Genomic DNA, 12066 nt, shown 5'->3' with positions numbered 1-12066 from the left:
AATGGTCAGCTTAATTAGAATTATTAATTTTTAAAACTAAGATATTAGACCAATAAAAAGGATTACAAATAAATAATAATGAATTGCTAAATTTTTATGCTACATAATTGAGTTTATGCATAATTCTATTTCCATAATCTGAAAAGACTTGTATTAATTCTAGGTACATAATGATTATGTAATTAGAATATTATTTAGTAACTTTGGTTGGGTTAAATGTCAAAGCATTTGACATATTTCTTTTTTATAAATAAAAAGTAACTTTTTGCATAATGATTCATTTTTAAATTATATTATATATGCATAGAACTTTAAATAATATTTTTAAATTCATTATAGAAATTTTGAAACTTCTATTTGATTTTCAAGTAAAACAAATGGAACAAGATATAGGTACCATTTTATTTCATGTGTGAAACAAAATGTTTGCTTGGATCATCCTAAGTGCCCAATTTTTTTTTGCTTAGGCAGATATACGACTTTTTTTTATAAAATTTGAATTTAAAATTAAAAAGTGGAATAGATGCTAATTGTGGATGAGTGCAAAGTGAATAAATGGTCCCCACCTCTGTCCCTAATCTCGGATTGGATGCCAAATGTCCGATGACCAATTCGATAATTGGGATTCCTATGATTTTAACCTGTCCCCTCCCTCCGTCCACACGCTCCGACGAGGAAAAAAGATGTCTCAAGTCACGTGAGCCTCGTGACACGCGTATGATATTCACATCACATGGAACCTGCGGATTAGGGTGGGACCACTACTACCGCTGGCTTCTAAGCAAAGAATGGAACGTGTAGCCTTTCGCAACAGAGTCCGCACAAGGACCCATGATGGCCTAGGGCGTTTGGGAGACTTCACGGTTCAGAGTCAGCCACCCAGCCCCAACCCTATTTTGGGTAGACACCATGCCTTTCCACTTTCTTCTATATCACTTGGTGGAGGTGGAGGTGGAGGGGATCCTAATTTGTCCTCTTCACTCCTCAAAATCTCTCTCTCTCTCTCTCTCTCTCTACTTGAAAAAACAAAAGCAGCTTAGTTTTTGGAGTTAGTGAAGGCCTGAAGGGGTAAAAGCTCATTTGCCAATGGAATTACCTCAAGGTAAGTAAAAAACTATTGGAGTGGATAAAGCAGCTAAGTGGTTAATACCATAGCTTTGACAACAGAATTGATTGATGCCCACTTACTACTGCCTATTAAAGCTTTGCTTAAAGCTTCTTTATTGTCCTCCTTGTAATAATTAATGTGACTAGCGTTGCCAAATTCAAAGCCAGCAATTTCAATTTCTTCAATTCCTCCAAAATGAGGGGATCAATAATCTTCGAAATTTTGAGAGAGAGAGAGAGAGAGAGAGAGAGAGAGAGAGCCCTGAACTCAACGCCTAACCATACCAAAAACATTTGGAATTTAGAATTCACACTTTAACATTAGATACAAAATACATTACAAACAAAACCGTATTAAGCATCATTTAAATTTATATACATTCAAATTCAAGACCTAGATAATTAAATTTTATGCTCTCAACACTATATTTGAGCAAAGATAATTAAAATGGCGAAGTATGCTTTTCTTCCGTTGTAAGATAAAATCCCCTACTAAACAAAGAACACAAATCCTTTTGTTCAATTGACGGTGCCGGCTACGTTTCATATTAGCTTTGAAACCAAGCAAGCTACGTCCTTCAAAAAGTAAAATGAATCAAGGGGCTTGAGGCGTGGGTTTGTTTTCATGCACTTTTAGAGCAAACATATTCCTTCGTCAATAATAATAATAATAATAATAATAAAGGATTATAGGGTAGGCCTTAGGCCCCCATTAAACCCCCCCTAGGACGGCGTCGGCGCCACACTACTACTTACCTACCTAGTCGGAGGTGCCATGAAGAACCAAATACCCGAGGGCCCAAGGGCACATGGGCCATCCCCAAATTCAGTTTGAACCTTTCGAGTTAGTCGTCCATTATGGCGCATTGGTCTGGCCCATGGCCCAGATTGCCTTTCCCGGCCCATTGGAAAAATAGATGCCCCAGTGAAAGGAAGGGAGGGCCTGCACGTTTGGCCCAAATGAGCAAAGATCCACTGGGTCAAGTAACCAAGATTGGAATAGAATCTATCAAAAATTAACGAGAGACTATGCAAAAGGGGTAAATTCAACTTCATTTCATCCAAGTTGATTTCGTTCTTGCATACCAAACAAATGATGAGAGATCTTGACTGAAATTAATAGTTCAAACAGGTATGTAAAGAACACAGAGTTACCATTGTAAGGATGAAATAAAAATTTAAAAAAAAAAAAAATGTTAAAAAAATATATATTGAATTTTGCCAGAAGAACTATACTCTGAACAGAAAACTGATCTTGGGATAACCAAAACACAGTACACTCTTCACGGCAATTTAAACCCATTGAAAAAAGTTCAGTTGAATTACACACAATCTAATCTTCAGCGGCATCCGAGAGTCCGCCTACTAGGCACAAGTTCTGCTGCTCTCTGCATACCTCACAGGATTGAAGTAAGGATGGGCCTGCATGCTCAGAAGGCATTCTTTATGTAAGATGATGGAAAGACATAAATTTAATTTTAGAAAATGTCAATGAAAGTCTTTGTTTAAACCAAATTTTGGATGAATATATTGCCCATATTCAAATTCATACTCAAATGCACACAATCTAACTCATTGGTCAAGACTACTTCAGTGAGTGGACTGGAGGGGGGTCACGTTTACCATTGCCTCTTTTGCAGTTGGCCTCTCTTGGTGATCATATCGCAACAAACGGTCAAGGAAGTCAATTGCCTTCATGAATAGAGAAGACGTGCATTATAAATAAAAAACCAAAAAAAAAAAAAATTTTTGAGAACTGATAAAGATGGGTTCATACCTCAGGAACCGCTAAGTGTTGATTAGCAACAGTAATAAACTTGGTCCATGGTTTCCTGCTATGCCTGCATCAGTTCAAAGAGTAACGCGTTTGTTTCAGTTGAAACTTGCCTACTTTTTGCAACTTAAACCACCAGTTGACATGAATCATGAGATCACATCACCAACCTCCCAACCAAGGCTGCAAGTTGTGGGTCTAAATCTATCCGATACTTAGACAAGTAAGCATTTAATTCATCTGTCCCAAGTACCTGTTGAAACAAAAGATAACAAACATAGAGAAGTCAACTTCACATTTTCCTCCCCTTTCATATTTCCTCAATTTTTTTTTCACAATAAACATACTCTAAACCACCCCTCCCATTCCCTCCGAAGCAGGTGGGAGGGGGAAAGAACACCATCAATAATGCAAAAAAAAAAAAAAAAATACCAGCCACATAAATGCGCATACACAATCAATTTTCAAGTAGTTCACCCAGCCAAATTTATTCAAAAACAATTTTACCACATCAATCCAACACATGGGCAAATCAGACCTACACAACGAAGTTAGTTGACCCATTTGAGTTTTGGAATACTAATCAGCTAAAGCCAACAAAAGAAGATGCTCAACAGCACCAATTGGCATGAAGCAGAAATATGTGCCCACACGCACGTGCACATGATTAACATAATTTATCTATTAACACACATTAGCAGATAAGAACCATCAATGAGCTTTCTCATAAACATTTCATTTGCAAAATTAGCTACTTTCAATTAGTAAGCACTGCACAAAATGAAATACTGATGTCACATTATATTGAAAGTTCCATAAAAACCATTCCACATACCTTAGCTATTTTGACCAGTTGATCATAATTATCATGCCCATAGAAAAATGTGTCCTTGCGGAATATCTGCAAATAAAAAAGCTCTATAATAAGGAAGCAGTGTCATAAATGTTTGTGTGTAATCATGTGAGTATCCCCCACCTATTGGTACATGCAAGCAGATTAAAAGCCACTCAATATGACATTTCCAATATCATTTGCCCTAAAAATCTAAGAAAACATTTTAAAATTTCAGAAGCTCACACAAAAAGAAGTCCACTATCAAATGATAAAGATAATTTGAACAGGGTCACTTTGTGGTGGAGACATGACAGATTAGAGTTCTTCCAATAGCATTGTCTTGGTCCACTTACATACAAGCAAAATGCCACCAAATATGTATAGAAGTCATGGTATGCATAGTCAAAGACCACCTCTGCAATGAATAATGAATAAAGATGTTGCCAACCTAAACAGAATATAGATCAGGGATAAAAGAAACACTCACAATTCCAGCAAACATACAACCAAGGCTCCACATGTCTAAAGAGTAATCATAGTCCTGCAGATCAACAAGGAGCTCAGGACCTTTGAAATATCTGCAATGAGAAGATCATCAAGGGAATAACAATATCAGTACGCAGACAGTACATCCAAAATCAACAAAGGTCGTACGTATACTAATTAGTGCAGTCAACATATTTTGAATTCACATGAAATACTGAGTTGGATAAAAATAAATGACAGCATAGTGTAGTCTAGCACTGCTGCTGCTTTTACCACGGACAAATCTTTTAAACAAATTAGAAATGTAACACCTATAATATATTCACAGGTAATGAAATAATTAACTTTCTATCAGTGACTCATTATTGCATGAAAATTTCACTAGAAAAAGAAGAAAAGAAAAGGATAAAGGTCAAACAATCAAATCAACAATGACATCTGTCTCAATCATTCAACAAACACCTCCCCAACACATGCACAAAAACAAACACCAAATGCCAACCATTTAGTGTCAACTCTATAATATCCACCCTGCCATTCCGCTTCATCTAGGGCCAAGTCCTCCCTCAAGCCAAAAATCATCACGTATTTATTCACAACTTCAATCCACACCCCATGAGGCTGTCCCCTTATTCTCCTCATCGAACGTTAAAACACAACCATTTTGTCTTCAGCTAATGATTTCAAAATCAACAATACCCTTTGCTTCTCCCAATGTCTCTATATATAATAAACATTGAAGGGGGGAAATTGATAGCAAAGACGGCTAATAAATGTATTTTGCCCCTAGTGTAATCATTAGAGGTTGCTTTCTGGATTTTTTTGTGAAATCTCTATTTCAAGGGAAAAAAGAAAGTGGAGGAAAATGAATTGTATGGGTTGTTAATACTTTATAGATGTAGTACATTTTGCCTCTGCAATGTGACATTGTCTTTCCTGACTTTCAAAATTCAAATCCCAATTTTAATTTTATTTAAAAAAAAAAAACAAAATGAAAAAAATAGATATTCTTGATTTTTAAATATTGAAATAAACATAAAACTAATACATGAATTTTTAGAAAATTAAAATTTCAGATTTCATTTTCTGAAAAAATTCAATCATATTTATATTTAAAAAAAAAATTCAAAACAAATATATTTTTGTGTTTGGAATAATTTCTAAATTAAAATTAGATTCATATTTTCAAAATCTAAGTACTGATTTTATTTTAGAATTTTAAAATTTCTAATTGAAGAATGTACATATTTTTTTAAAAAAAATCAAAATAAGAATAAATTGATATATGACATTTTTAGAAAACCAGAAATGTCAAATATCAGTTTTTACATAAGAATCCATATTATAAATTTTTTTTTAATCGGTACGAAACAAAAAAAAAAAACTTAAAATCTTGATTTTGCATTTTTAAGAATAATTTTAAAATACAACTAGCAAGATTTGGATTTTGATGTTTTGAATTTGACATTTCATATATATTAAAAATAAAAAAGAGTTCAAAATTTGAAAATACGAATTTCTGCTACATGCCGCTGCATGCCCAATTCTATACTCTAAATGCCCGCATTCTTGAAAATTGTTTGAGACCCCTAATTTAGTCAAAAATTCTATACACATGTGTTTATGGTTCATAATAATTGAGCCTGAAAACCCTTTCTGTTTTTTGCAATTTAAAAAAAAAATAAAAATTAATGGTTATAAATAAAATACATAAACAAGTAGTTCAATAATAGATTTTCCTTTCCTTTGGGACCAGGCATTTGAAGTTATTTAAAAGGGTGATTCAACCAACAGGTAGTCAAGTCATACTTTTGTTGACAGCTACACAAGTCCAAGTTCCTTTTTTGGGATTAGTCAGGTACTTATTATCTAAATGGGTTAGTCAATTATGAAAAACTTTGAAAATAAATATTGTGCAAAGCAATGTTCAGTACATGGACTTTTGAGTTGCCTATTAGGGGAGGGAAGGGTTATATTGTTAAAGAAATTTCCAATTTTCCAAGTAGCAAGTTTCTTGTTAGGAGATGGTGGGCATGAAGAACTTAGATCCCTGAAGATAGACATGAATAACGACGTAAAAATCATAACTAGGCATTTTTCCTTCTTAGATAGTGATACCAAGACTTTAGATGATAATAATAATGATCAAGGCTGTTCTCATATAACCTTAAGGACTGACATTTATGTTATAATCAATGAATAGCTATAATAGGGACATTTAAGGATGTAACAAAACTTGTTTTAAGGAAACGAGAAGCAAAATTTAAAATGAAAAAGGAAAATAGCACATATCTTCTTTTAAATGCGTTTTAATGTGAGCTTTGTTGGTGCCGAGTGCGCGCAGCGGAAGCCTCACACAAACTCACGAAACAATCACGAAACAAGCAATGCAATCACTCAGTGATGAACAATACGAAAGAAGCAATCACTTAATAATGAGAATAAACCAAAGCAATAATCAAAGACACAAGATTTACATAGTTCGGCAATTTGCCTACGTCCGCGGGAGCAGCAACTGAATTTTCACTATCAATAATGTCAAGCTTACAACTAGGATTACAAAATATGACTACATATGAACCCTATGCATATAGAAAACTTCTACTATATCTAAAACATTTCTGTAGCGATCCCCCCGGAGGAAAATCCTCCAAAATCTCTCAATCTACTGATCTCTGATTCAAAATTCCGTAACGTGTGCGAGCATAACCGTCGATGGTTTAGAGCAAACTGTCAATGGTTTGAAGCCAAGAAGAATTCCCTGCATCCTACCTAAAATCGTCGACGGTTACACTCAAACCGTCAAGTAAATCGGCGACGATTGCCTTCCTGCAAACTTCTCTCTTGTTCCTCGCTTCACAATGCTTTCCCAATGCATGCGTTCCACTCAAAATATGAGCCACAAACCCAACAATCTCCACCTTGGCGAATATTCACCACTTAGGAAAAATCCAAAAGCATAACCCCGCTACTCCACCTGGGCCAGTAGATTGGGACCTCCTCCCGTCTAACACCTGGAGACGTAAACCAAGTCCAAGCAATGCTTGAACTTGTCCATGGTAACAAGAACTCCACCTAGCTAAACACCTAGCTCCTTGAATGTTCCTTTAAACCACAATGCCACCCTGCCAGCCTCAACCACTGCCAAGAACTCCGATCCAGTTGTAACTAGCACAACTTGAGACTGTACCGTGGACTTCCAACAATTAGGCCTTCCCACAACACACCCTATTGTAGGTCTCTTATCATCCAAGTCCCCTGTGTAGTCTGCATCCTCCACAAATCTCACGACTGACGGATCACTCTATTGCCCGCTGAAGTACCCCACTGCACTGGCGTAGGAAACCTTTAAAATGTCCCAAACATCACCGTCTGTCCTTGAGTACTTGAGTGGTAGAATGTTTACTTTGATTCGCCACCAATGTACCCCCTGAGATAACCACCATCTCCCTGCAGTTATGACCACAAAGCCACCCTAAGATAATCTCAATCTCTCTATGGCTTTATACTTGCGAATCTCCAACCCAAGAATCCTCTTGGTTGCACCCAAAGCCTCCATGTCCACTTGCATAAAACAATAAAATAATTGTCCACTTGCATCCTATCACCATCTCCCCCTCTGCGAGCTCCACCAACCCCCCCCCCCCCCAGGGTCTGATTCTTATACAGTAACTTCATCTCCTCCACCATGGTGTCTATCCACCTACCCCCTTCTCTTGGTCGTGCATTGCCTCCTGAAAGGTAGTAGGATCCTTCCTGGTAGTAATGAATGCATAAGTCATCAAATCATCAAATTTATACCTGGGCAGTAGCCTAACAGTGCATCTAAGCCCATTGTAATCTTGCTCGTCTCTTGAGTTTGAACTCCCTGCATTATAACCAATGTCATCTCTGCCCTGAGTCTGTAACTTCATCTGCATCACAATCTCCTTTCTACTACTGTTTATACTGTGATACTGCTGGTCTCTTGATCTAGAGCTCCTTGCACTTCTGCCCTAAGTCTCCAACTCTAGCACAACATGCTCATTGCTGCTGCAGCTTTCTGACACCCGTTTCTCTTCACCTACCTGAATACGTCGCACCATGCCTTTAACACCAAAAATCATGTCTCCACCCGATCACCACCCTATTTGCCATTAGATCACCCAACTTGAATCCACCTTTCTTATACCCTAGAAAGATGTACCGTCCGAACATTGCACCAAACATAAATCTCACCTCACTAGAAACATGCATGACTAGACCTCCAAACTCTCTCAAACCAGAGTGGTCTACCGCATAACTTGTCCAAACCTCTCCTACAACTCTTCCATCTAGTGATACCCTTGGCGATCGATTAATCGAGAAACCCGCTATACTCGATGACTTTACCAAGAAGTTCCTTGCAAGCCCTACATACACCATGCCATGCTCGCAATACTCCTTAAATACCAGCGTACTCAGCTCCAATGTCTGACCTGAGGAACTCTCTCCTAGTCTAATACTCCACCTCAGCCACAAGTTAAATCTGGCAAACATCTCCAACTTGTGCTGCATGAGGTACGCCCAGACCTTTCGTGATAAACTCACGAAGTACCAATGTCCAACCTGTGATGTTATCCTCACCGGTCCCCAAACATCCAAAACAATGTAGTTAAGAATACCCTCCGTTTTGTGTGTGGTTGTTTTACACAAAATTCTATTATCTGACTCAGAACTTTCAGATGCAACTCCACCTACAACTGTGTTACCCAGTCGTGTATAGAGATTCCCCGTTAACCTCTGTCCATTCATCACCATCAAAACGCCTTTAAACACCTTCATTGTCCCATTTTTAGACTTATAACTATACCCGTTACAATCCAAAGTGCCCAATCATATCACATTCTTCGATAGATCAGGTACATGCCTTACACCATATAAAGTCCTTAACAGACCATCATACATCTTGATTCTGATATCACCCATTTCGATAACTTTGCAGACAGCATCGTTTCCCATCAGAATGGAACCAGAACTCACCAATTTGTAAGAGATGAACCAGAGTATGTTGGGCGTCATGTGAAAAGAACATCCCGAGTCTAAGATCCAAGAATCTGTGAGGCGTTCTGAACCCAATGAAACAGAAAGCATCTCACAATCATTGCTCCCTAAGTCTCCTTCTCCCACTACATTAGCAGATTTTGACAAACCCTCTTGAGTTTTTGCATTCCCCTTCTCCCACTCTGAACACTCCGATTTTATGTGCCCTATTTTCTCGCACTTAAAACAGCCAACGTCCTTCCTCCTCCAAGATTGTGATTGAATTTTATTACTACTAGATCTACTCCAGGATTATCTCTCCCACGATCCTAATTACCCTTCGCCACGAGGCCTTCACCTTGTAAGCTCTCATCACTGGCCTTCTTCCTCTGATGGAACCCCAACAATGCACTCATGATATCTTCCAACTCCACGGTATCTTTCCCCTGTTGGGCTTCTTTCCCCTGTTGGGCTTTGTGGAGCCTAATTGCGTTTGATCCGGAAGATGGCCCGTTTTGTAGCCCATTGGGAACCCTATGCGCAGCATATAAAACTATTATTTTTTGGTAATTAGGCTTGGCCGTCATTTTGAGAGCGAGAGAGAAAACATTGTATAGCCTCACTCTCTATTTTTCTTCCTGATCATAGTGAAATTCCTGCAACTCCGTGGACGTAGGCAAAATTGCCGAACCAAATTGTCTTTTGTGTGTGATTATTTTTCTTTGGTGTGGATTGTTTTTCTATTTTTGTTTCTCACAAGATCTGAGAATTTCGTGTTAATTCCCTACATCCCCCATGTCCGAGTCGTAACCAGATTCTCATACGTAGGTGACGTAGGTAGGGAATTTAGCAGCATCAAAGCTTTGTCTTCTTCCTCGAACTTCACATCAACTCACCTCAAATCACTAATGATCTGATTGAATGTGTTGATGTGCTGAGTCAAGTCCGAAACATTTGCCATCTCAAGCCAATCTAGTTTTTGCTTAAGATGCAACTTGTTTGTCAATGACTTGGACATGTACCGACGCTCCAGTTTTGGCCTAACTGCTGTCGGCGATTCCTCATCCATGACGTGATACAACACGTCATCGGCCAGACATAACCTAATAGTGGACATAGCTTTTGCTTCCAACTCCTTCCAACTTGCGTCGTCCATGCTTTCTGGCTTCTTCCCGTACAGAGCCTTCACCATACCTTACTGCACTAGTAAGTCCTTCACCCTCCTCTACCAAAGTCCGAAATTTCCCATTCCATCGAACTTATTAATATCGAACCTCGCAGAAGAAATCCAGGCCATTGTGAACCAATAGCTTTGATACCAATTCTTGGTGCTGAGTGCGCGCAGCGGAAGCCTCACACAAACTCACGAAACAATCACAAAACAAGCAATGCAATCACTCAATGATAAACAATATGAAAAAAAGCAATCACTCAACAATGAGAATAAACGAAAGCAATAATCAAGACACAAGATTTACTTGGTTCGACAATTTGCCTACATCCATGGGAGCAGCAACTAAATTTTCACTATCAATAATGTCAAGCTTGCAATTAGGGTTACAAAATATGATTATATACGAACCCTATGCGTACAGAAGACTTCTACTATATCAGAAACACTTCTGTAGCGATCCCCTCGGAGGAAAATCCTCCAAAATCTCCCAATCGACTAATCTCCGATTCGAAATTCGGTGACGTGTGCGAGCGTAACCGTCCACAGCTTGAAGCTGAGAAGAATTCCCTGCATTCTGCCTGAAACCGTCGACAGTTACACTCAAACCGTCAATGGTTAGACCCTCAAACCATCAAGTAAACCAGCGACGATTGCCTTCCTACAAACTTCTCTCTTGTTCCTCGCTTCACGGTGCTTTCCATTGTTCATTAGTGCACACGAATTCGAGTGCCACATCCTCCTTTTGCACATGGTCACAAATAAAATGATGTCTAATTTCTATGTGTTTGGTTCATGAATGTGATATGGGGTTCTTTGAGATATTAATTGCACCAGTGTTATCATATTTTAAGGGAATCGTGTCGTAGTGCAATCCATAGTACGTGAGTTGTTGTTTCATATAAAGCGTTTGAGCACAACAACTCCCAACCGCTATGTATCCAACCTCGGCTGTGGACAGTGCAACTAAGCTTTGCTTCTAGGAGAACCAAGAAACAAAAGATTGTCCTAAATAATGACAAGTGTCACCAGTGCTCTTTCAATCTACTTTACTACTGGCAAAGTCAGCATCTGAATAACTAACAATCTCAAAAAAGGTATGCTTAGGATACCATAATCCTAGTTCAATAGTCTCAATAAGGTATCTAAGTATCTTGTTAACTGCTAACAAGTGAGACTTTTTAGGTGCAACTTGAAATCTAGCACACATACAAACACTAAATATAATATTAGGCCTCTTAGCACTTAGGTACAACATGCTACCAATCATGCCACAATAGAGTTTGACATCTACAGGTATACCTTGCTCATCTTTGTCTAACTTCGTGGAGGAGCTCATAAGTGCTCCTAAGATTTTACCATCCTCCATATTAAATTTCTTGAGCAAGTCTCTAACATATTTTGATTGGCATATGAATGTTCCATATTTAGCCTGTTTTATCTTAAGTCCAAGGAAGAAATTAAGTTCACCCATCATGCTCATTTCAAATTCATTTTGCATACATTTGGCAAACTCATTACACAACTCATCATTTGTAGCTTCAAAAATGATGTCATCTACGTAGATTTGTACTAGAAGCATGTTATCATTTTTAGCCTTTATAAATAGTGTTGTGTCTATCTTCCCTCTGGCAAACCCATTTTCTAATAGAAAACCACTAAGCCTCTCAGACCAAACTCTAGGAGCTTGCT

At 38.1% G+C, this 12066-nt stretch overlaps 1 protein-coding gene across 1 annotated transcript in view; it reads right to left on the bottom strand.

The window, feature by feature from the left end:
* Positions 1–2137: 2137 nt before the first annotated feature.
* Positions 2138–12066, bottom strand: part of LOC131150630 (casein kinase II subunit alpha-like) — a 30695-nt gene continuing 20766 nt past the window's right edge. The window contains exons 5-10 of the mRNA XM_058101479.1: positions 4204–4294; positions 3717–3782; positions 3052–3134; positions 2885–2948; positions 2731–2799; positions 2138–2529 (exon numbers count right to left, since the gene is read on the bottom strand). Of these exons, the coding sequence (XP_057957462.1) occupies positions 2473–2529; positions 2731–2799; positions 2885–2948; positions 3052–3134; positions 3717–3782; positions 4204–4294 (430 nt within the window). The 3' untranslated portion in view covers positions 2138–2472. The remainder of the gene's footprint in view (positions 2530–2730; positions 2800–2884; positions 2949–3051; positions 3135–3716; positions 3783–4203; positions 4295–12066) is intronic.

This window comes from Malania oleifera, chromosome 1 (genome assembly GCF_029873635.1).
Source record: "Malania oleifera isolate guangnan ecotype guangnan chromosome 1, ASM2987363v1, whole genome shotgun sequence".
Classification (NCBI taxonomy): domain Eukaryota; kingdom Viridiplantae; phylum Streptophyta; class Magnoliopsida; order Santalales; family Ximeniaceae; genus Malania; species Malania oleifera.
Note: the sequence above shows the minus strand (reverse complement) of the source record. Positions and strands in the feature narration are given on the sequence as shown.